Source organism: Nilaparvata lugens, chromosome 6 (genome assembly GCF_014356525.2).
Source record: "Nilaparvata lugens isolate BPH chromosome 6, ASM1435652v1, whole genome shotgun sequence".
Classification (NCBI taxonomy): Eukaryota; Metazoa; Arthropoda; class Insecta; order Hemiptera; family Delphacidae; genus Nilaparvata; species Nilaparvata lugens.
Window position 1 is genome coordinate 14,015,495 of NC_052509.1, and position 26,826 is coordinate 14,042,320.

A 26,826-nucleotide genomic window follows, 5' to 3' on the forward strand; every position below is an offset into this window, starting at 1 on the left:
GCCAGTCGCATGTATTTCGTCAGAAATTTGCATGCATCTTAATAGTGTAGCATAGAAAACTATTTCAAGGGTACTTAGTGATTATAATTGGAAGCCGAAGTGTGTGTGGCAGACAATTATCCAGTTATAACCGTATGAATATCAATGAGTTAAGGGTGTGTCCCAAGCTGAAAGAATTTAGAGCATTATCCGGGTTGTTATTAAAATATCAGAGACATTATTCCGAATTATGATAGGATTATACTGTTGCCCAATAAGTCAGAACTCGTATATGGAGGTCCACTCTCATTAAAATAACTTGCATTTGCATCAATGAACTTCTTATATTAAGAATTTTAATAAAGATAAAACTCAGCCCACCAAATCCTCCCATCTTTCCACTAATGATTCTTAACTGAACAAATATTGTTTGATATCTTAATTTGTATCCTTTAAAACGTAACTTGTTGAATCATATGCAGTCTCCATGTCAAATTCAAATTTGAATTTAGTATTTATGCAATAAATAAGTCTTCCTTGAATAATCATTGGTTGAGTGATGAAATATCCAGCTGCTGCAGTAAACAGTAGCCGGTTTCTTAACTCAACGATCTCGAATCTTGTTCATCGGTGATAACTCATTGACAAATTGCATTTTTAGGATATAAAGTTTCGACTGTGATGTGAATTTACGAAATAATTGCATTATTTAGCTTCAAAAATTGCTTCATTCCACGAGTTCTTCGTATTGAGGACGAGAGGACAGATTCCCTTTGAGAAAACTACAAATATGAAAAAAATAATGAGGAAACAGAAGGACAACAACAACGAAATAGAACTAGAACAGAAGGAGAATGAATATTTAGATGATGATGATGATGAACAAGAAGAAGAAGGAATATGATAAAGAAGAATTTTGGATGATATAAGGATGAATTTCGATGGAAAGTTGTGGAGTAGGAAGCAGTGAGTACAAGAAGAGCAACAAACAACCAGATTGAAAACAATAAAATGTGGATGATAAAAAACAAATTTAGGAGGAAAGAAGAGGAGGAAGAAGTGAAAAGTTGTGGGAGAGGCAGGAGAAAAAGTAGAACAAGAACAACAAGAATTAGAACAAGAGAAATCAGAAAATTCAAAAGAAATCATAAAAAAGGAGAAGAAGAAGGAAACGATTAAGTAGAAGAGATAACATTATGAGTTTTAATTTTCCTGTTCCAGAATGAATAGTTCTGATTTTAAGAGGCAAATGAAGGTACCTCCACCTAATCGAAATCATTGTTTTATGTATAAAATCAGATTTTTATATCAAAATTCTTCAATTTTAGTTGTAACAATCATCTGTACATGCATATAAGTTGAACGGTCTATAATAACTGAGGAAAAAATTGAAGTAAAATGTATTAATTTATAATTTTTTATTACAGGAGCCAGTCAAAGGCGTCCGCTTACTTGGCGTACCGCAGAGAACCACGGGAACGGGAGAGGGGTCTTCCCAACTTCACTGGCAGCTACAAAACGTACCATGTCTCCCTCTGGGGGTCAAATCAAATCCATCAACAACATAGAAAATCAAGGTAGAGTATAAATTATTTGTTGTAATTTCCAATACGAATTCAGGTACAAATTAGAATTCAAATTGACTCTCAACATCATAGAGAATACAGGGAAAGCTATATAAATAGTTTCCTATCCTTTCAAAATAAGATCTTGTTCAAAGCTTGAATTTGGATATATAGTATTCAATTAATAGATTGATTGCCGTGTCAATCAAATCTCACCGTTCTTCAAATGTGATGAACTTGATATAAGGGAGTGTCTCATTGTGTTTACATTGATGAATCGACTGAACGATTTTGAAATTGATTAATTTAAGATTAAAATCAAGATAAATTAAAATTACTCTAAACTTACAGTTTAGATAGGATTTGGGTGGCGCAATTCAGCTAAAAAAGTAGCGCATCTCTTATTGCAATAGTGGAAACTACACGCCATCACTCGTTTACAGCTCGACACTCCATTTAAATAAATAACTCCATTTTTATTTTTTGTTTACTTAATTATGTGTTATCCCTAGTTCTCTCTTCAAAGTGAATTTTCTGCTGAACCCTTGATAGTGTATCATTCTAATGTCGTCATTCCACTGATGAAGTTTTTGGGTAACAGTGGAAAATGCGTCATTATAATATGCCATCATAATGTAGCAATGTGAAATTACTATGGATGTATTGATGATAAAGACAGTAACTCAATATAGAGATTTTTGTTTTTCATCATTATCTAAAAAAATAATTTTAATTCTGTTTCTCTCATTTGCAGATTCTATGAAGGATAAGCCACCAGTGCCCCTCACACCAACCGTCCTCGACAATCAGCCACTAGACAACAATAATCTCAACAACAACAATAGTGTTAACAACAACAATCATCACATTCAAACAATCGACAAGAAACCAGTGCTGCCAACTGTTGAAACAAAAATGTCCCCTAGTCAAGAACAACAACAGCAGCAGCAGCAGCAACGGATTGCCAACTGTCAAACATCAATTGTGAATATTGTCAACAGTGGTAGTAATGACATCATCTGTGATAATAGTAGCTCGGTTAGGGTGGAAACTTCATCGACGTCCTCTCTATCCTCGTTGTCGTCATCCTCGTCTTCAACAACGAGAACAACACTGCCTAGGAACTATTCGCTGCCCGACCAACAACAGAAGAGGCCCATTCTGCGCACGGCGCGAACGCAGTCGGACCCCGTGCATGCGGTGGCCGTCCTGCCACAGGACAATGTCAAAGTGATAAGGAGTAGCAGCAGTAGCGCCAGTGTCAACAGTGATAATAGTATAAGTATTGCAATCAATCAGAGTGGTCTGGAGGGAAGCCTAAAACGGGAGGAGTCGTTCCAGAAAGTGATAACTGTCTCACCACAGACAACCGGCCCAGACGACCATTCACAAGATGGCGGCACCTGTGTGAAACGGGAAGAATCCTTCCATAAAGTGATCACAGTGTCACGTGTGTCGAGCCCAACAGTCAGTGTAGCCACGTCCACATCACCCGACCCCGATGACAACAATCAGGTGACGATCTCTTCCAGTGAGGTTTCGATCGCGATCGGCGGCGACGCAGCGGAGAGCGAGCCTCTGCGACTGGTGCAGCGGACAGAGGTGACGCTGCGTGTGAACGCTGCCACAAGCGACGCTGCGTCTCAAACTGAGCAGAGTGCGCAGGCGCGGACGCCTTCCCCCTCCACCGCCGCCCAGCAGACGAGTTCATTGTTGCGACTTCCACTGCGCGAGGAGATCGAGTGCGATCAGCTGTCGCGTGACCTTGCCACAAGGTTACCGCCCACGCATCGGTTGCAGGGCATTCTTGGTAAGTTTGAATTTTAAATTGAATCAATTACTTGATTTATTGGGGCAAGAAACCAAGAACAGGGGTGTAATCACATTGAATGCGTACATGTGCAAGTGCAAGCTTGGTTATGCATGACCAAGCGTGCAGATGAGAAACAAAATCTGGAAAGAGCAATAGGAACACTCACACCATAGAGAAAAGAATACTGGTATGAAAAATATATTTAAAAAGATAAGAAACTGGTACCAAAAAAGATATTCGTTTGTATCTGCTCACAGTGAACTTGCAGATGCTTGCACTTGCTGGTTGCGTACAGTGTGAGCAGCTACATGCAAGTCACAAGGTGTTTCTATGATTACTATGGTACTTTTCAATTTTTGTTTTTCGGCTCATGCATGATCTTACGTGTACTTGTACATGTAAGGCATTCAATGTGATGACACCCTGTAAGGGCCAGACCATATTGAGCGCTTTTTCAAACGCCAACCCGACCAGACAATCGGTGAGCTTCCTGCCCTGCCGATTCTAAAAACGCTGTCTGAAAACTCATGAAAAACGCTTGATATGGTCTGTCCCTAAGGAGAATATATTCTATCCTGGATAAAGAATATTCATAATAAAATAGAACAACAATTAGCCAAAAATAATTCTATATCATTTTATACTGTTGGGAAGAAAGATGCGCACAGTTACACATTTATTAGAAAATTGAAATTTTAACACCTTTCAAAGGGTAAAAAGAAAAACCATGTTGTGGCTCTTGAACATAATCCAAGACTGCTCTCCAAGATAAAAAGTGTAACCGTTTCAACAGGGGTGACCACCCCCTCCCCCCAAACCCATGAACGAACCCCCCCCCCCCCAGAAATTGGAAAAAATCAGCTGTCGCCCCTTGAATTGAACAGTTCTAACTTTTTTTGGAATCCCCCATGGTTCGATTTTCAGCCCCCTCACAACCCCCAAGAATTTCAAGGATGCAGTCAAGCCCCCTGTGAGCACTCTTGGTTTAAAGGTCTTAATACTGTTCAAGTCAATATAGGATCATTTTTATTACAATTTTTAGATAAAATTTGGTTGCTCATTTGAAGTTTGGGTTTGTTTTGATTGTATATGTGACAAAACCTGAGTATCTCTTGAGATTTTCTTAATGAAATATAAAAATTACTATTTATAACACACAGCAGTTAAAAATTTGCTCACGTTGATTTTTATTTATTTTTTGCATGCAATCTCAGGCGATGACACAATGAGTCCTGAAGGTATTAATCTTGAGAATAAAATAATCATTTTCCGAGTGTAGTCTAGAACAGCTGTTCCAACCCGTATGGATATTTTTTCGTAATAATATACCAATATTTCTGGATTCAATTACAAACAACATTGGAAAAATTTATTTTATGAGAATTACAGTATCTAGTTAGTGTAAGAGTAGTTTTGAAAAAAACCAATCATTTTAACATTATATGCCTAGTTGTATTTTGTTAATATGTTTCTGTGTTATGTATCTTCATGTTTATTCATCATCCGATCCTTTTTTTTATTCAACTGCGATTCCATGCTTGAATAGATTCATCTTAGTTTTTGTAGTCCATTCATGGGTAGTTTATAATTACTTATGCACTAGTTAATCGTGCTGAATAAAATTGGCTCATTCAAGATAAGATGAAGCACTTTGATTGAAATAATAGAATACCTATGTTGATTTTACATTGTGATATCTAACAATTTTTAATTCAACAATATTGTTGACATAGTGTCTGTAATGGTTTTCCAGTGATTTGGAAAAAAAATATTTTATTAGTAATCTTAGAGAATTCTATTTCAATCACAATAATTGTAATTGATTATTAATTATCTGATGATGTGTGTTTGCAGCCCCCCGCCCTGAAGTCAAGAAATGTACAGATTATGTGACAGGACTATTTCGGTTAGATCTACTGCCAAGGTCGAGGACATCTTTAGCCAGTAGTACAGCTACTACCACAGAAACCAGGTCAGTAATTCGATGTTTATTTGTATTATTGCTATAAAATACGAGCTGAATGAAGAAACAAAACAATGGGGAGAGGAAGAGTCCAACCATAGAGAAACAAAAACTACCTATATTTCGTTAATCTCTGGTCCTAATTTGCTGTAAATGTGTAGTTTACATTGAAAGAATTTGCTACTGAGTTGATCCAAAAATAAGGAATTGTTCCATTGACAACCATGTTCAAGTTTCATTAAAGAGAAGTTCAATTTAAACAGTATAATTCTTCATTTAATTTTTAGCATTGTCAGTTCTTTACATTGGTTCGAACATACCCCATATACTTACCCCAACAAGAATTTCAAGAGGATGAAATATTAATTGATATCATGATTTTTATAAAACGTTAATAATATTGATGTTGAATCAATTAATTATATCCAATACAGTTGATACAAAGTATATAACTACTAGACAACAAGCGTAATAATTGACAAGATGAGTAGATTGAAGTATATCACAATATAATAGAAGATTTCAAAAATATCTATTACATTATTAGAGGTTAGAGCTATTATACAAATCACAGTACTGCTTAATTAGCTTGTTTTGAGACTTGTGAACAATTTATGTAGGGATAAAAAATGTAATTTTATCAAGTCGTTCCATAAGGGTATTCTTAACAAAATATTATCATTCATTGAAAAATACCAAACCAATCCAGAATAGCTCTACTAAGAATTATGAAAGAAAGGTCAATATGAAAGAATGAATGAGAAAGTATAAATCAGGATTTTTGAATGAAATCATTTGATAAATCAATTCAATTCACAGTAAGCTGATCAGGTACTATTTCATCAAAACAGCAGACTCTCTAGATATTATCTAAACCTGTCCCTTCCTCAATTTTCAAATTTATCTATTTTTTTGTCCATATTCAAACTTGATTTTTCATTAAATTTGATCATCCAATCTTCAATAATTACTTTACCTGTCCCTTCCTCAATTTTCAAATTTATCTAATTTTTTGTTTTATCTTCAAACTTGATTTTTCATTAAATTTGATCATCCAATCTTCAATAATTACTTTACCTGTCCCTTCCTCAATTTTCAAATCTATCTAATTTTTTTGTTCCATATTTAAACTTGATTTTTCATTAAATTTGATCATCCAATCTTCAATAATTACTTGAAGTCTCCAGTTTCCAAAATATAATTAATTCGGCAGTTTCCAGCACCATAAAGATTTTTTTAAGTACTAAATAAGCATCAATAAAAACCGAGACTTCCATTGTACCGTGGGAAGACCAGGGTCAAATCTGGGGACACTGCACGTGGGAAGCTGTCTTAATAATTTATCTCAACGATGCCAACATTACATTATAACTATACTATGTTATCCTATCCATTCATATATACGTGAATCTGTTGAAATATATCTATATTTACCAGTTTTATTCAACACTTACACCTGTAGTTTAAGTGACAGATAATGGACATTATCTATTCACAAATCTATATACATGACAGAGTTTAACATGAAGTTCATATCTATTGACACCTGTGTGTATATGTCTCATGTTTTGCAAAGATATGTTCGTTAGAGATATATCTTGAGTTTTCTACATCTATAGTACATCTTTGTGTAGTATATATTATGAATTGAGTTGGCAAGAGAACCTTCCAAGCCTTATTAACGAACAGGCCGAGTCAGTTGAGTGTGAGTCATTGAAGCGAGAAGTTTGAAGTGATGTTTACCGAATGTTTGGCTTTCAGCGCGTTTATTCAAAGTGTAGGGTGTCTTCATTGTTCAACATTGAGTGGTATGTAGTTGTAACTGTGACTTATTTTATGTAATTATATTATTATTGCATTTACAGTTTAAATTAATTGTTGGTATTTAATTCATTGAATCGAGGTGAAATTTGGTGTATTCGAATACTATACTGAAGTAACATTGCAGTCAAATAAATTATTGTTCTCAACTGACATAATCGTATTAGAATTTCATAAATCATTATGGATATCTCAAAATTGATAACTTATTATGAATAAATTGGGATGATAAGTAATTATATTATTAAATAAACATTGTTTCAACTGACATAATCATATTAGAATTCCATAATTCTTGATGGATCTCTCACAATTGATATCTTATTATGAATAAATTGGGATGATAAGTAATTTTATTATTAAATAAATATAGTTTCAACTGACATAATCATATTAGAATTCCATAATTCTTCTTGATGGATCTCTCAAAATTGATATCTTATTATGAATAAATTGGGATGATAAGTAATTATTTTACTATTGAAATGTATTCAATATGAAGTATGCATTGGTTACAATATTTCGCTTTCATTGACCTATTTGAATTTTTACAAAACGAGAATTTTGCTCTCCCTATTGAATTTTGCCTATAGATTTTGGCTCCAATAGTGGAACTATAACTTTAATACGGTGAGTGTATGGTCACCTATAAACTTTTTTATAGCAGCTTTTAGTGCTTCTAGCAGTTGATTACAGCTAAATATGGATTCTAGCAATCAATATAAAAATATTAAAACAATAAGCAAATAAAAAATCCATACAAACACATTCATGCTCTTATCACGGTCTAAAATTGTTTCTCATCAAATTACATGGACATCCTAAATTATTATGCTAAATTTTAGAACTTTCAGCTTGTGTTTATGCAGCCATTTTTTATGTTTTCTCGTTTTCTGTCCATATTTACTTTTGATAGATTATGTTTTCCTAATTTTGTTAAATTTTAATATCAAACTCCATCCTTATTTCATTTTATCACCCCTCTTCTCAACTCAAATAAATAATTACATTCTATTTCATCTTATATCATGTTCAGTATTTTGTTTAATTTGAAATTAATTTCGATGTACGGTATCTCACATAAATGTATTGAAATAAATCAGTAGAGGAATCATCATTATATTTTGACGAAGGAAAGTCTGAAAATCACGGCTGAAAAGAATGAAATCCCTTGTTTTTGAAAAATGATTTTGCCAGTCAATGCGGCTACGGATCTTTTCTTTTTTTGCAAAGTTTCTATTGTTGATAGACAATGAGCTATGTCGGAACATTGTATATCGTTTGGTTTATTGTTTGATTCATTGAGTGATGGTTTGATTTTTTATTTCTTGATAAATTGATTGATTTTTTGATTTTATTTGAATTGATTAATTGACTGATAGATTGATTGTGGCAGCAACTGTAACAATAGTTATTGTTATTCTAACAACAGTAACAATAGATTGTTAGATTTGACTGATTGATTGATTGTTGAATTGATTGATTGTGGCAGCAACTGTGAAAGCAGCTCGGAGACGTCTGGAAAGGTGAAAGAGCAGAGTGGCGGAGAATCGGTGGCGGAATCGGCGCAAAATCTGTCGGCGAATTCGGCCTACTTCACGACGTCCGAGTGCAAGGCCCGTCTGCTGGCGCTCTGCAACAACCAGCCACACTCCACTATTGGGCCCAACGACAACTTGTACCAGAAAAAGGTAAACTCACCAACAATCCCACTTCGAAAATGTTCTTTAGTGAGGTCCACGCTAGAATGGCAGTATTTGATTAAAATGTGTTGCTGTTCTTGTCTATCGTTTGACAAAGCGCTATCCTTTTGCAGTCCCACTTTGCCAAATCATTTGTAGACTAAATTGAAATACTATTATGATCTTTGGTGAGTTTCACGTTATAAAATAAGCACCTGATCAACATTGGATCGTTATTCTCGTCTGCCATTAGACAAAGCAAATATTATAAAAACATTTCACTTGAATGGGCTACTTTTTTACAATTAATAGCAACAATATGAAAACTTGTAGTACTCTTTATTAGTTGTGCTATTTAAATAATTAAGAATACTACAAGTTTTCATATTGTTTCTATTAAAGCAAATATTCTATCCTAATGTTCATCTGTCATCAGTATTGTTGGATCTAGCATTTCCGTGAAAAAATACACTTCTTTGGCGAATAAAATATTAGATTTTATATAGAGTCTATTATTATTATTAACAAGTAGTCAACAAGTACATTGCATCACTTCTGTATTTGACTGATTTATTGCTTCTTATTCAATGCATGTAGATTCATCACCATCAATTGATTCATTGTGAATTTTTACCACTTCCCGCGTATTTTTGTACCTACTTTTTGCTCTTAAATTCAAGTAAGTTTTCAAGTAAGTTACAATACATTCTGGTTCATACACGAATCTAAAATAAATTACAGTACAACAGCCAATTATGCAGCAAATTTCACATATTATGAAAACTTATTAATTACAATGAAGATTGAATGCAACATTAGAATATTGATAATATAGTATTGTAATATAACTACATAAATCAGCGGTGTTTCAACAATGAATAAATGATAATTTCAATGAATAAATATACACCCCACTATAAATTATATGTGTTGGGGTATAAGTAATTAGTTGCTTATTGCGTGTAATAATTACTATTTACAAACTTCATTCACTGATATGGGATTAAAGTTTTTTATAATAAAATTAGTAAAAATGTATAATACAAACAAACAAAATTATGGAATTAGTAAATAAATATTAATGTTCTATTAAGGATAATAATAAGAAAGGTTATTTTTAGAAAAATGAAAAACAGTAAAGAGTGGAATGAAGAATAAATAGTTTCAATATTTACAGTCTAACTAAATTTTCACAATTTTCCACTCCAATATCAACCAACCAGGAAAATAAACTTTTCTTGAACCTGTGTCTATTGAATTCTTCCCTAATGTAACTTGGTATTGAATTATAAATTTTTGGTCCCAAATATGTGTAGTTTCTTTGCCCAAATGTAGTGTTCATCCTTGGTACTATTGAATACGTGTTTCTCTGCCTTGTTTGATGGTTATGATCTGCCAGTCTTATGTGTTCGTTGTTTCTCCTCATTCGCGTGATGATAGCCTGGATGTAGAGTTGTCTTACACTCAGTACTTTACTGTCCTTGAAAAGAATGTTCGTGGGGAATTGATTCTCCTTGAAGCCTATTATTTTTAGTATTCGTTTTTGAAGTTTATAGAGAGGTTCAACATGTGTAAAATTCGTAGCTCCCCAGATAATTATGACGTATCTTAAAATTGATTGCACTAAAGAAAAATAAACAGTTTTTAATGTCTCATAGTTGAGGATTTTACGGAGTTGATAGAATTTGTAGAGAAGCTTCCTGATCCGGGTAATTGATAGATTAATGTGCTTGTCCCATTTGAATTTGTTGTCCACTATTGTTCCTAAATATTTTATTTCATTGACTTGTTGAATTGAAGGGCAATCACACGGGTTGTTGGTGCTTCCACAGTGATGCAGGATTATTGAAGAATCCGGTGGTCTCGTCCGTTCTGTCAGAGAAAAGGCTAAAAATTTCGTTTTTGTTGCATTTACTGTAAGCAAATTTTCTCTTAACCATTTATCGACTTTGATCAATTCTTCCTGTGCCAGATTAAAAACTTCCTCCCAGGTGTTTCCTTCAAATAGTATACACGTATCATCAGCAAAAGCTATTACTCTTCCTCTTATCTTAATTGAACATAGCTCATTTGCATATGCCAAATACAGAATTGGCCCAAGAACTGTTCCTTGGGGAATCCCAAACTTCATCGTTCCCTCTGAACTGAGATGTTCTTCAACTTTGACTTTTTGACGCCGGTCACAGAGGTATGATCTAAACCATGCTAGAGGAACTCCTCTAATTCCCATGGCTTCTAATTTCTTCAGCAGCAAACTGTGATTAACAGTGTCAAAAGCTTTTGCTAGGTCCAGGAACACTGCTGCACATTTTTTGTTATTTTCTAGCTTATCTGTGACAAAATTTGACAATTCTAATACCGCATCTTCTGTACTCCTCCCCTCACGAAAACCAAATTGATTCCTAGATAGTAAGTTGTTTTTTTCCATGTAATTCACAAGACGTTTCTTTACCAGTTTTTCCAAAATCTTAGAAATATTGCTTATAAGTGAAATAGGCCTGTAATTGGTGGCATTTGTTTTGTCGCCTCCTTTATGTAATGGTCTAACACATGTCTCTTTCATAGCTTTTGGAAAAATTCCTTTTGACAGACTTAAATTAAATATGTGAATTAATGGTTTTACAATTACATTTTTTATCGACTTCAATGTTCTATTATTGATTCCATCAAGTCCTGGAGCACTGTCATTTCGCAAACTACTAATAGCTTCAAGAAGCTCATCTTCAGTTACTGGGTGAAAGTAGATGGAGTGTAGAGTTCTTGTAACAGGTTTATATTGGGATATGATTTGGTCTAGTGGTTTTCTTAAGGAATCTATTATTGTCTCCGCCATTTCTTCACCTACATTTGTGAAAAAGTTATTCATGTGGTTGAGCACAGTTTCTGGATTTTCCTTTAGATTGAAAATCCTATCATCTATTTTAATAGCATTCAATTTCATTTTTGTTTTTGATTTAGAGTCAGTAGCATCTTTGATTACTTTCCACATTTTTTTATTATCCTTTCCAGCTTCATACAATTTCTCTCTATAGTATTGGTCCTTTGTTTCATGAATTAAAGCTGTGAGTGTATTCCTATACCGACGATAGAAGTTGGTTAAGTTAATGTTGTTTGGGTCTTCCTTTCTTTTTTGTTGAGAAGATTTCTGGTTCTTATTGCTGCTACTATACCTCTGGTGATCCATGGTTTGATGGGTTTGTACTTCTTCTGCCGCCGATGCTGCTTGATATTATTTTGTATATGTTGTCTCAGAGTTGATAAGAAGGTGTCATAAGATGTATCTGGATTATTATCTTCTAAAACATGAATCCACTCCTCATTCAGTAGTTCATTCTTCAAGCTATTAATGTCTATTTTCTCGTTTATTTCATGTGTTCCAGTTTCATTTGCACTATTTCTCGAAATATGTTGCACTCCTAGAATTGTGGTGAAGTGGTCAGTTATTGTTGATTCATAAATGATTGGAAAAAGATTATCTCTGGAGTTGGTAGCAATGTGATCTATGCAAGAAGCAGTTTCTGTTGTAGTTCTGGTTGCTTGTTTAATGCAGAGTCTGAGCCCATGCTCGCTTAGAAGATCGCAGTAGTCATTCAATTGATGATGTGGACGAATTTGAAGGGTGTTAATATTCATGTCTCCGGCACATATGACTTGTTGCCCTCTTAATTCATTCAGGATCGATTCCAAGTCACTCAGGAAATCTGTAATATCATTGAAGGACGGTGATCTGTATATTGCAAGGATGTTCCACTTTTTGTCTGCTGCATCCAACCGAATATGTAGGACATTTGCCTGGTTAATATGTAGCTCAACACATTGTACATTTATACTATCTTTAACATAAACAACTACACCATCATTTTGTAATGGGTTGTTTATGGTGGAAAATACATCATATCCTCGAATGGACTGGAGTACAAATTCAGTCCTAATCCAGCATTCGGTTAGAATAATAACATCAAAAGAAAAATTAATGTCGCACAATTGAATCATCAGCTCATCAAAATTTCTTCTGATACTCCTTATATTGAGACAGAAGATGCTCAAATCACAAGAACTCAATGCTGCACAAAGTTGTTGACTGTTGTTGATCACTTCATCGTTTATTTCTTCAAAATAATCAAGATCCTCGAAGCTGAGCAAATTTGATAAGTTGTTGTTACTCATTATTTAAACTCTCATTAATCCCTTCCATGTTTCTTTCATTCCAGCTTAAGAGAAACTCTTCACTAACATCCTTTAGTTTTCGAATTAGGGTCAGCACTAAATCTTCTTGCCCTGTTGTGATATATCTGAAGGTTTGTGTGTGTCTGCTCATTGCTACTATTACATGTTGTGTGCTGTTATATATTCCAAGTTGTTTTTTATTGTTCCTTATCAGAACTACATTCTTGTGAGTTAAGCCCTGTGCTTCATGAATTGTATGGACTTTAACTGAAGGGTGAAGTTTTGATTGCAGCTCTTCTAGCACTGTTTTCTTCTCGAGCTGAGTGAATGTAAGAATCAGAGTGTTAGGTTCAAGTGGTCCAAGTTCTCCATTTGTTATTGGAGGTCTGACGGATAACAGGACCTCATTTTTCGTACTAATGTCCTGGTAGTAGCTGGAAAGGATGTAGCAGACGTCTATTGGACACCTTCTAGTTACTGTTTGATGGATTCTCTTCTCACAGAGAGATGAAATGTGTGACCATTCAGCTGTTAATTTACTTCTCTCTATGTAAGGTATTTGGTTTGAATCTCCTAGCAGAATAATCTCAGAAGCACCAGCGAGAGATGAGACAAATCCCACGAAACCTGCATGCATTAATACTGCTTCATCTATGAAAACACGTTTGTACTGCTTTTTTGATCCGTTTATTATAAAAGATGAAACTGTTCTATAATCCTGTTTAATTATTCTTTCATATTTATTTTTGTGAATTCTATTCACCTCTTGCCTAATTTCATTTATTCCAGCTCTTGTCTGACACAAAATGAGATCTTTACCTGGTGTATGTTGCTGAAGGATAAAGTGAGTTTTACCACACCCTGGAACTCCATCCATCCAAGTTATTTTTGGCATCTTACAATTTGTGATGTCAACTTTTAGAATATTCTTCAGCAGCTCAGCATTCAGCATGATTTGGGTGTCTCTACTGACTAGAATATACTTTTCCTTAGTTAAGAATGACTTTGTTGTTTCATTGTAGGGTACGTATTTTCCTTCATTTTCTAAACAGAAGCCCATTCGATATGTAGTGGATGTCGGCCACAGGAAAGTCTTAAGTCGATTGTCGTAGATGTTCATCTCGTTTCGCCTTATCTCTTGAATACATGCTGCTGAAGAAGAGATATTACTATTCAGTGATGATAGTACTCCCCTATATAAATCCGCATTCAGAACATCATACTGTTGAATAAAGTTCCTGAGTTCTATCATACTGTTCAAATAAGCATAAAGAATAGAATCATACGGTAGGTATCCTTTTGGACAATCTTCAGAGCCATCGTTTTCATGTGGTATATCCAAGAACTTTAGATTGTTTATTCCTCTGTAATAGAATACATAATTCAGGTTTTTAGTTTTAATTACTAAACTTAAAATGTCCAAGCATGTAAACTCGGAGTCAATATCAAAAGAATCTATTCCAATCGTAATGTTGTATTTATTTATCGATGCATATTCGTCTATTACCAGTAAGAGGTCACGGATACCTAATTGAGCCTCATTGTTATTATTTTGCGCTAATATCAATGTCAATGAATTTTTAACAAGATGAAAACGAATTGAGCTATTATTTACGTTCCGTAAATAAACAGTAGGTAAGCTATTGTATTCATCTTGACTCAGCGTTTTCTTCTTGATTGAATGTGCAACGCCTTCTGAAATACGTAAACAATTTTTATTCCAGCGAGCTAATGATAAATTAAAATCTGTATATTGACCAAAGCTGAAAATCAAAGACGTCCTACTTTTCGCTGACTGTTTTATTAATTCTGTTTTTTTAATAGATGATAGGAAATCTTGAATATCTATTTTTATATTTGATGCTGTGAATTTATTTGATGATTTTGAGCTGGAAATTCTATTTTTAATCTTTTTAAGCACTTCCATAATTTGTTCGATCAATTGATTGTTGCAATGCTTTCACATAGCTGGGACACTTTAGATAGTTTACTTTGTGGTCTGAGGGTTTATCAGCTCTTTTGCAGTTAAAACATACTGGAGGTTTATCGATTGAAGGGCAGGTTTTGATGTTGTGCCCTGTGATGGAGCAATGACCACAGATATCTTCTTCCTTTTTACAATGTTTTGTGATGTGCCCATAGACTTGACATTTATAGCACCTTTGCACTGCATGATAATCATTAACTCTACATGATGTCATATCTATAAATATTTTTTCTTATTAATTATTGCTTTCCTAATTTCGGGTTCACATTCTACTACCCAATGCACGGAATCCTTGTTTTTCGGCCCTAATTTGAATGATGGCTTGCAACCTTCTTCAAATTTTTGTTTTTCTATTCCTGAATTGACAAAATTTTTGTTATATATTTCTTCAGTTACCTCTTTGTTAGTGAGATCAGATGGAACATCATAAACAATTATCCTGGGTTTTTTATTTTGGGGCTCAGTTATCTTGATTTGATCATTATTCACAGCTTTATTCTTCAATAATTTCTTTTTGTCCTCTAGAGAATCCAGAACAATGAGTAAACCTCCTCCTCTAACGGGTACTGTCTTTTTTATTTTAATGTTATCCTTTCTCGCGATGTTGGTTTTCAGTGTTCCTTTTATTTTTTCACTGTCTTGTTTCTCATTACCGGTGGAATTTGAGGGTTTAATTAAGACTACCTGTTCTTTTGGAAGGATTTTCCTGACTTGATTATTGGACTGGGGATCGCTTGAAGTAGCTTTTTTCGGTAGTTGTATCATGTCTGCGTAAGTAATAGGCCTGTCTTTATTTTTAATTTCCTGAACAGATTTGCTTATGTCCTGTAATGAGTCATGAATTTTCGGATGCCCTAAAGTATCACTTATTTGGCTAATAGTAACTGCTCTCGTTTCTACTTTCACGATTACCAATGCTAATTTTTGAACTAATTCTAAGAAATTATCATATTCGGCTCTGGAAACCTTGTTTTTTTTAAATTCTGACGAAGCCCATTCCTTGAATTCCGAAGAGATACTCTTCATGTTCATTATGTCTGAGTTGAATTCACTCAGCAATAATTGTTCAACAGTTTCCATTTTACCTGGTTGTTCTCGTACTTTGAGTCCTTGGTTCCCTGGAAAGTTATCCTCTTCTTCCTCCTCCTCGAATTGCGGGATCAGTCCATCCGGTGGTTTGGTTGGTGACCTCATCTATCCGACGACGATGACGTATGAAGATAGCTGCTGTTATGTTCCAGTGACCCACTTATTGATGAACGATGATTGTTTTGAAAACTATCACTACGGTGAAACTAAACTACTAAGATGTTTACTCTACGAGCGCTACTGTAAGACTGGTGGATATAGATCCATTGGATATGGATGGAAATAGATCTCAGCATTAAATTGGTGTCCAGCTCCATCCTCATGACAGGACATGATAGATCCAACAATAGACGACAGATGAGTACAATGTAAATATGGGATTACACAAACTTTCCTTGGTCTCAAACAGAGCTCTATCCTTAGCCCTGATGCCAAATCGTTAATAATTCACCAATCTCAATTATGAAATGTTATTAAATCATGACAACATATATTTTTTCGACGAATAAAATATATTTGATAATTATTCAGAAGAAACAACACTTAATAATACATCAGATATACTGTACTGTAATATCTTGATTCACATATATCTGATACAGTATCGTATAGAAAGCGTTGGAAAAATCATTGACAACACGACTTTATCACGTGAATCTCACTACACCAAAATAATTAATCTAAATTATGAAAATGTATGATTAAATCATGAAGAAATAATATACTTTTTGATGAATAAAATATTATATTTGATTATTATTATTATTATTATTATTATATTATTATTATTATTATATTATTATTATTATTATTATTATATTAAAGTCTATTATTATTAGCAAGAGTCAACAATTAATATCAGATTTACTAGGTAACCTGAAACTATAGAAGGGAAAAGAAAAATGTCAACAATTCTTCACTGACTTTATAACGTGAATTTCACTATAGAGTTTTACTGTATATTAATATATTGTAATTGACTATCCAATGTTACATTCATTGTATGATGGGCTGAATAAAATTAGTTATTGTTATTTATGTTTCTATTGAAATCTCCCACGCTTTTTTAGTAAAAACTCCACAAAATACAACACAACATTTGTTCTGTTGCTTTCTCCAAATGTTCCGTACAGTAACAAATGAATTTTTTTTAATAATGTGAGTTACAATATACGTTTTTCCAATGACTTTTATAGTACTGTGATTCATAGTGTCAACTTTTTTATTCCTTTTAGTGGAGCAGGCATCTCTTTCCTCTGCAACTCATTACATTCTTGGGCTATTCCAGAAGTTCTCTACTATCTATCACATTATTGAATATTATAATTTGTGATTTTCAATAAATACTAAGGGTGATTCCCACATAAGCTCTTAGGCTTGTGCGTGGGTATAAATGGAATAGATAGCTATTTATTTTATTGTGCTTATAATTTACATTGTTGATGAAATTATTATCGCATCTCGTTTTAGCTTCTCACACGGACAATTCATTGAAGCGGGGAATCTATACTATTCCATGTTATATCCTAAACCAACATGTTTTTCCTTTTCAATGTAATGTAATTTGCGAAAGGGGCCTCAGAAGTAGCTGATATTCCGTATCCGTATGTTCTCTATCAAGCTCGATTTCCACCTATTATAGTGTAGGATATTATTCTATAAATCAATATCCTGTTAGAATCAATAACTTTTATTAGTTTCACACATTCACATTTTACATTTTCTTGATCTATAAATTGAGCTTTTCTCGTAAAAACTAACTTGTTTATTTATTTAATTACCGATGTTGCTTTTTGAATTAATCACATGATTACTTTAATATGATGATAACATCATACGTCAAAATAGAATTACCATCGCTACAATCTCATATCCTACAATAGTATGTATAAAATAAGTTGAGACTTTGCCCTCCATCCGAGAAAATGATTTCGTTACCAAATTGTGTAAACTTGCAAATTTTTCATTCAACCACATAATTGTATGCAGAATATCATCCCCGATATTCCAGAAGTGATAAAAAAGTTTCAGGATAAAGGATAAAGAAGAAGATAAAAATGTTTTTGAAAACATTGCGAAAATATGGTTTTCTTTGAAATATCACTTGTCTCAGAATTTATTGTATGTCGTAAAAGATGTTATTTCAAATAAAATTCGTTTAATTAGAAATTTGAGAAAGTTGCAATTTCACAAAAATTGGCAACGCTGTTATTTCTTCGGATGGAGGGCCAAGTCTCAACTTATTTCATACAGACTTTAGTCCTCTCTATTAGCACCTATTAATCTGTGTTTTGACCGTTAGGGGGTGTTGATATCCCGCCTCGAGGTGTTCGGTGAGCACTTTTTCATATCATGATAGTTTACGGTACGTCTGGGTTTGACGTCATCGTTCAACGAATACTAATCTATCGAGATATGTATTGATTATGGTTGTATCGATTTGTTCTTGGTATTATTATAATTAATTGTTCAGATTTATTTGATTGCATTTGACCATTTTTAACTTAAGGAAAAGGTACTTCAGTCCTGATTTAGAACTCCTGAACTTTCAAAGACAAAAATTACTAAAATTATTTAGCAAAGTAAACCTCAAATTTTACATCTCTGCCTCTGCTCCAAGCTAGTAACTGTTGACTACATCTCGATGTCGATGAACATGTGAGCCTATTTTGTTCAAATTTAAATGCAAGAAAATAACTCACATATTTTGTGAAAAAAATTGAAAGTTTAAGATTTGACAAACACAAAAAATTAGTTCAGATTGAAGCTGATTATATTTGCATTTTGTTTCCACTTCGTGTGCACTTAGTTTGTCTTCAAATTCTTGTAGAGTATTGGTGAATAGCATTATTAACGCGGTTATAGATAGCTAATAAGCTTATACATACAGAAACATATAAGTTATATTGATTGTTGGTTGTAATAATGAAAAAATCGATACATCGATATAAATAATCAATATACATGTTGATAGATTAGTATTCGTTGAACGATGACGTCAAATCCAGACGTAGCGTTAACTATCCTGATATGAAAAAGTGCTCACCGAGGTGTTCTCTTCCTTTGTTAGCACCTTGTTAATGTATGCTTTGTCCGCCAGGAGGAGCTGATGTGCCGACTGAGCCGCAAGCTGGCTGTGCTGCGGGAGGAGGCGGTAGCGGTTGTGGAGGAGACGGCACTCAACGAGACGCTGGGCGATGCGGTTGCGGCGCGAACCGCAGCTGCGGGCGCCAGGCCGCACGAGCTGGCCAAGTTGCGGCTACACATCAGGGAGGTCGGCCACATTACACAGTTGCTGCTCGGTCTTAGTGGCCGATTGGCCCGCGCCGAGAACGCACTGCTTGGCATGGAGGACAATCATTGCGAGAGGGTCAGTGAAAGTGATACACATTTCAATTAAATTGAATGTACTCCATTAATTTATTAACTGCACATTCAAATTAAATTAAATAAATTTCAATTTTTTTCAAAAGGAAAAAATTCTCAGATTAAACGATTTTCCTTTCAAATTTTTATTATTTTTTTTTTAATTTTTCTCCATCAATTCTATTTTGTTTCATTCTTTTATTTTAATTTTTAATTTAATTCTCTTTTTATTTTCAAATACCGGTATTTCATTTCAATTTTATTTATTTCCATTCCATTTAATTTATTCTATTCTGGTTTAACCTAATTTCATTGTATTGTATTCCATTTTTTTCAATTGTTATTTAATCTTATTCATTTTGTCCTTCAATATTATTATGTTTGTTCTATTGTAAGCTGCTTTATCACGCTTTTATTCTCTTTCTTTCTTTCTATTACATCGTGTATTATTTCACTGTATTATTTTATTTCATTACACAGTACAGTTTACCCACTCATATGATGATAATTGAATAATATCCAACTCTTATTTCGATAATAACAACAAAGTTCATGCTTCAAATATTTCTGAAGATGTGTTGAATGAAAGCTTTTGTGAAATGTGAACTTTGAATTTCATATATTTTAATCACATAAATAAATTAATATTGAATTTATCAGAAATATTCATAAATTTATTAAGATAGTGATTGGAATTCTCAAAATATTCTAGGATAATAATAATCTGTTTGAAGCATTTGTAAGAATCAAGGTATATAAAAGGTCAAGACACGCAGGCATTTTTTGCTTGTTAAAAAGTTTGCTTACTTGCTGTTTGCCTGAGCCAGGACCTCCTAAATACTTGGAGGTATTTAGGAAGTCCTGCCTGAGCTGATAAACAGCTAACGTGCTTTTAGTATGAATAAATCTAGTAAAATAACATAATAGCAAAATTTGATATAATAGCATAATATGGAATAGACATATTGAGTCTTTCTCCAAAATTTACATTGGAGTCAAGACCTCTATCCATAGACCTTGGTGAGAGAATGAGTTATAGTGACTTGTTGCATTGGGTAATAGTGGCACTTGATTCATCCTGGTAACTTATTGAAAATGAATATGAGATTTATGTATTTAAAAATACATTTTTCATTTACAGGAACAATATTTGAAGCTCTCAGAATATTCTAAGATACGATTTGTGATTGAAAAATTTCTGAGAAGAAGTTTCAGATCCTCTTGGATGTTCTGCCTTGCCTTATTACCCAATGTCATTTCCTATCAACACTCAAGTTTATAGGTTATGTATTGGGTTCCTCCACTACCTCCGTAAACAAAGCCATAGTGCATTCTGGTGAAGTCAGCACAGGTAGGGCTCCTACACCAATAAAAACACTAGCTGATATAGATCAGCTGAAATCAATGAATTTTTATTGGTGTAGGAGCCCTACCTGTGCTGACGTCACACGAATGCACTTCGGCTTTGTTTATGGAGGTAGTGGTTTTCATGTTTTCTCACTAAAGATTTGCACTTCCACTTCCTGAGAAGTTTGATTTTTGATTGTTTGAGGGTCTTTGTGGAAAGGCTCAGTTGATAGAACGGCACGTTTCATTGCCAAGGTAGCAACTACTTTCGATTACGAATTTTCTTGTCTTTATCAATTAACTGATGTTTTTTCTTCTTTTTCGCAGAAAATTCTGGAAGAAAAACGCGATAAGCTGCGCGCGCAGCTGGAGGAAGCGAAACAGCTGAAAGTGAGCATAGACCGGCGCAGTGGAAGTGTCTCAACAATGCTCTACAAGTATCTGTCAGCTGACGAGTATGCTGACTACGATCACTTCATCGGCATGAAGGCCAAACTCCTTATCGACTCTCGGGAGATCGACGACAAAATCAAACTTGGCGAAGAACAGTTGGCAGCCCTGAAAGAGATGTTGAATGAGACTACTACTGCTAGGTGATTGTGATTGACAACAGGAGATGTTGAATGGGAAACCTATGACAACCGATCGCGTCTGGTTTTATCGCTATCTCGCTTGAAGAGAGAGGAATTCTCGCATCTATTGTGAAGTTGTGGCCTCCATTCTGATGGTTGAAAGGATATCGAATTGAAACAAACACGAAAACTCCCCCAATTATGTTAGTTTCAATATGGTAGCATTGAATATAGAGAACTGTTGTTCTCCCTTTCGAATGACAAAACTTTGATAAGAGATTTGAATAGTTCACCAACTTTTTTCTACTAATGCTACAGAATTAGCTAAACAGATCAAATCATATAAATATAGCCTTTATCTTCTAATAGTAATACTGCTAAATCTACTAGGCATGCTCTTCATATTTTGCAAAGTCGATGAAATTGAATTGCATTGGAATCAACTCATTTTTAACTTTATTGATATTAAAGTTGAAATGTAATTGAATTTTTTGCACTTTAATGCTGTTCATTTTTCAGAGAAAAGCGAGTCATTATCACTTTTTGTCTTCTGTTGCTTCATTCAGTAAATTATATTTCATATTTTGAAAGCATAAAAAACCAACATAATTGGGTGAGTTCCAGTGATTTCCTTACATGAGGAGTGCGTTTGAATCATCTAGCTCCACTAAAGCAAAGAAAGATCAAACCTTACATGAGTGCTTATGAGTTTCAGATTCAATTCAAAAATTAATAAGTAGATGTTTTATTTCGAAAACTTATTAATTTGTAACATAATTTGCAATGTGTAATAGAATATTGATCAAACGTTTTCAATTATTTTCTTCAATTCTATGATCATTAGGTGGTAAATTCGGAAAAAGGGAGGAAAATTGAGAAAATTGTAATTGGGGCACCGTATTTAGAAAAACTAGATGACAAGGAAATTTTTGGTTTATTCATTTTCCAAGCATATCAAAAAAATTTTCAAGCATTAACTTATGGTGTGTAAACGAATTAAACTATTACATACTAACATGTTTTATAAAGATTTCTCCCATACATAGGCCTATATCAAATTATATAGGTAGCGTATCATAAAATTTTGAAATTGATATTTATTTTAATATGTAAACGTTACTTACTCTTTGTGGAACAATCTTATGAAATAGTAGGCTAAAATTTATCTACACCCTCTATTTAAATTGTTCCAATTGCAATGTTCTCAATACATCTCTCTTATTTCTTCACAAAAAATGAATTATTGTAATTATTTATGAGTTGAATAATGGCAGTACTGAAACAATAATTATGAGGTTAGTAAAAAAATACCTCGGAACATTCTAACTAGTCCATGCCAATTTATTGCCATGATATTGTTTTTTTATGACTGTTCATAGCACCTTAATTAATTTTAGCGACTTGTTGGTTATGAAATGTATTGTTTGTAAAATTTCTAGATTGTTTATTTGTATTATTTCTGTATCTGTGTTATTAAGGTACCATGCTAAGTGAATAGGGCCGGCCGTTTTGGTACTTTATTTGTGTATTGTTAGTGATCTAATAGCTTGATAAACCATCACATAGGCCTAACGTACTAATATAATAGTGATAAATCATATTCTAAATAGATAATAATATTCAAATATCAAATGGACAATACTCTATGTGTCTCACTGTAATGGAAAAAGGATTCTATTTTAACCTAGGATAACTTCAATCATTGAAGTATACTTGTAATCAATTGGAAATAAATAAACCCATTTTCAATGAAAATACATGGAAAAAATGATGAAATCAACTGTTGAATCTAGAGCTCTGATGATATACAAACTTGATGATCAACTTTTAGCTATAAATCAAAGTAAATATGTTATTAGTTTAAAGAATTCTGTTATTCTTGAAATTCAATCAATTTCTCATTTGATTAGCAATGCACCACATCTCTGCAACAATTTTTACTTCAATTACAAAGCCCAATGGATCCATTAAGTACCCGAATAATCGACATTCATCAGTTCTTCATACTAATTTACTATTTTCAAATAATATGATATCCTACTAAATTTACTAGCTTTTTCTACTGTATGCATTTTAATATTTTATATACATAAATCTTCCTTCTCTATTCATAACCCTTACTATTTTTAAACCATATTTACAATATTATGGTCGAACCTGCCAATTATTAGATTTCCTCACCTCAACGTCCCTTCTCATCACCCTATAAATAAACGAATTTATTAAAAATTGAATATTGACAGGATCATTATACTAGTACATAATCAATACATTTTCTTTCCATTTTCTACAATAGACTATTCCATACTACCAGGTGATATTTTTATATTTTGGCATAAGTGCATCAGTAATTTCTTTTCAATTCCGAAAAACCCATATTTTTGGCTTTAATCATCACCAATAGTTAGTTCTTGGTCCTTTCATTGAGATTTCACACAGATTCCTGGCATCAGAATCACCCTTTTTATCCCCTGAATTATAATATTTCCTAGTGGAAGAAGGTAATATAAGAACCTATCAAGGCTCAAAACTATAAACACCAACACAATTTCTGTTTTTAAGATCATCTTTCTTCCTGTTGACTCGGGGATGATTCAACAGTTGAAGAAAGTTTTCTTGCTGTTGATAAATTTTTGCAAAATAATTAATCTTTCATGGTAGCAACACCTCTTATCATTTGATGACTGCGCACCAAGCATTGTCTCAAATGTCCAAGACGGATGTTGCACTGGAGAGCTAAATATACACAAACATTCTTTTCATAAGGAATGTTTGGTTGTAAAAATTATAGAGGAATTTTCAGAAACTGGAAGGAGAATCGTTGATATAGGCCTACCCACTAGAGAACAGGATGCCCAAAAAGTAGAAATCTGAATAATCGACAAGTTAAATTTACTACCTAATAATCGAACAGTGTTAAATTTATAGTAGTTATTTTATCTCTAGCTTAGATCCCTAATTTTCAGATTAATTACCGAAAATTATTAGCTGCTACTTGTTTGTTCAAAGTACTCTTGAATTTTTCTAATAATAGCTAAAAAAAGAATGGTTTCATGAATAACAGAAGAAATTTTGAATAGAAAATATATATATTATTCAGATAATTAGAAACTAAAGCTTTAGATTAAATTTATCTGATCATATTTTTTAAATGTATGAATTTAGGGCTACTTTCTTGTATCAATAAAATAGAATTATAGTACCCTTTAAAATTAATAAAATAATAATAATAAAATGATTAGTAAACATTAATTTATAACCTGACGATGGTGTGATCACCGAAACTAGTGCCTAGTTACGTTACAATTTGTATTATTGTTTTATTAATTTTAAAAGGTACTATAATTCTATTTTATTAATTATCTGATCATACCTCGACTATTCCACTTATTATTTCATAAGTAATAATATCTCAAACATTCCTAGCAAACTACGAAGTACTTATTGGAGCTCTAATGATTTACAGGACATATTTTGAAATAGAAGTAGATAAATTTTTACATACCGTATTTTGGGTTTATTACTGAAAAACACAAATTTATACTTGCAATATTAATACATTGTGCAATGTTGTGTAATTGAAATGAAAAACTTCTTTATTGGGCGAAGTTAGGACTTTTCAGCCCTCTCTACCACTCAAACTCAAAATCACTGGACAGGATGTTGATTAGTGAACAGGATATATTCAGCCATAGTTTAATGAAAATCTTGTTTTTGTAATATTGTTTTCAGTATAATTATGTAATTATGATTATTGTTTCTAATTGATCGATGTGATTGTTGGTAATTTTAAGATGATTGGTAAAGTTTTGAAATGTATAGGTAATTAATAAAATTGTACCTAACAAGTTTATGTTTAGTGGCAACACCACGGTTGCTGACTTCTACACTGTAGCATTGTTAGATATTTTATTTTCATATGTGTGTAATATTTTGTAAATACTCGATAAGCATAAAGGTGCTCTTCAATTGAAAAATTGCGAGTTTATTATTCAATTTTCCTTACTCAATTATATTAATCTACGATAAAACATCGAAATATCGCTCAAGTCAACGGAAAATATTTGAACGTTATTCAAAGATGATTACCGTATTATTATTGATCCATTCAGAACTCCGATGTGAAAAACTTTCTATTTCACGTTTTACCGAAATTCAGTTGATATATTTATGTGTAAGAAACAATTTGTTGATAATTTTATTTGCTATATAATGTTTGGTGAGAAAATACTGAAGCAAGGACTCGATGACACTACCGTATTATACAGTATTATAACAAACTTTTCCGATATATATATACTTTACGTATATATACAGTATTATAACAAACTTTTCCGATCGCACTTCTTAATTAAAATATTGAAAAATTTGGTTTTCCACTTAGACTAGTAACAGGACCAATAATTACAAAAATCTGGTGTGGTGCACTCACACAACTTTCCTTGCCGTTATGAAAATTGATCACCTGACGCTAGTGTCCACGCGCATCTCAAGTCTACTATTCAAAGATCTGAGTCAGCTGATGACAGGACAATAACGCTGGAGACACACGAGGTATTTTCATAGTGAATGATTTAATAGAATTAAAAGTTGCCAACAGTTTGCAATTGAATAATCATATTTTCTCGAATTTCGAGCTTATTTTCAATTTTAATTGAAAATGTTACTGAACATTAATTGCAGAGATTCTCATGCTCAATCTTTTCCACTTGAATTTTTTTTGTTTAAATTTTATCTGAAGCCTGAAAATTGGGAATCTAAAATCAAACTTTGCATAGATGGGGCGGAGCTCCTGCAATTTTTACAGATATGAGACTTGTGGCAGTTGATAGAGCTTATCAATGACTATATTAGGTATAAATTTGATCAAAATCGTTGGAGCTGTTTTCGATAAAATCGCGAAAAACCCTGTTTTTAACAACATTTTCGCCATTTTAGCCGCCATCTTGAATTGCATTTGATTGAAATTGTTTGTGTCGGATCCTTAAGTTCCAAATTTCAAGTCATTCCGTTAATTGGGAGATGAGATATCGTGTACACAGACACACATACAGACCAATACCCAAAAACCACTTTTTTGGACTCAGGGGACCTTGAAACGTATAGAAATTTAGAAATTGGGTTACCTTAATTTTTTTCGTAAAGCAATACCATAGAGAAACAATAGCGTAAGTAGATATCCCATGGTATAGGGCGTTTATGTTGCAACTTTTACTGTTAATTCAAGCCGATTACTGTCGATTATTGTCGATTTTTACTGTTTTGTTGGGATGAGAGTGTATGAACGGCACAATATGAGAAATACGTGGACTATCGGCTTGAGATAACAGTAAAAGTTACATAACAAAAAGTAATAAACATAAACGTCCTATATCATGGGATATCTACTTACGCTATTGTTTCTTTATGGCAATACTTTCCTTGCCTATGGTAATAGGGCAAGGAAAAAAAAAACATTGTCATAGCCGATTTTTC

The 26,826-nt window shown here is 33.3% G+C and overlaps 3 protein-coding genes across 3 annotated transcripts in view; all 3 read left to right on the top strand.

Moving 5' to 3' along the window:
- LOC111050429 overlaps positions 1–2,449 on the top strand; it is a 394,882-nt gene extending 392,433 nt beyond the window's left edge. Inside the window, exons 10-11 of the mRNA XM_039430156.1 lie at positions 1,407–1,556; positions 2,299–2,449. Of these exons, the coding sequence (XP_039286090.1) occupies positions 1,407–1,556; positions 2,299–2,314 (166 nt within the window). The 3' untranslated portion in view covers positions 2,315–2,449. The remainder of the gene's footprint in view (positions 1–1,406; positions 1,557–2,298) is intronic.
- Positions 2,450–2,459: 10 nt separating this feature from the next.
- LOC120351989 (uncharacterized protein DDB_G0271670-like) lies at positions 2,460–3,307 on the top strand. The gene is made up of 2 exons (XM_039431357.1): positions 2,460–3,249; positions 3,282–3,307. The coding sequence occupies exons 1-2, from the start codon at positions 2,460–2,462 to the stop codon at positions 3,305–3,307; spliced, it is 816 nt and encodes a 271-aa protein (XP_039287291.1).
- Positions 3,308–7,001: 3,694 nt separating this feature from the next.
- LOC111050430 (protein Shroom2) lies at positions 7,002–25,328 on the top strand. Its single transcript, XM_039430157.1, has 4 exons — positions 7,002–7,128; positions 8,634–8,832; positions 19,167–19,436; positions 21,107–25,328. Exons 1-4 carry the CDS (start codon positions 7,067–7,069, stop codon positions 21,374–21,376), a joined length of 801 nt encoding a protein of 266 aa, XP_039286091.1. The 5' UTR covers positions 7,002–7,066; the 3' UTR covers positions 21,377–25,328.
- Positions 25,329–26,826: the final 1,498 nt, after the last annotated feature.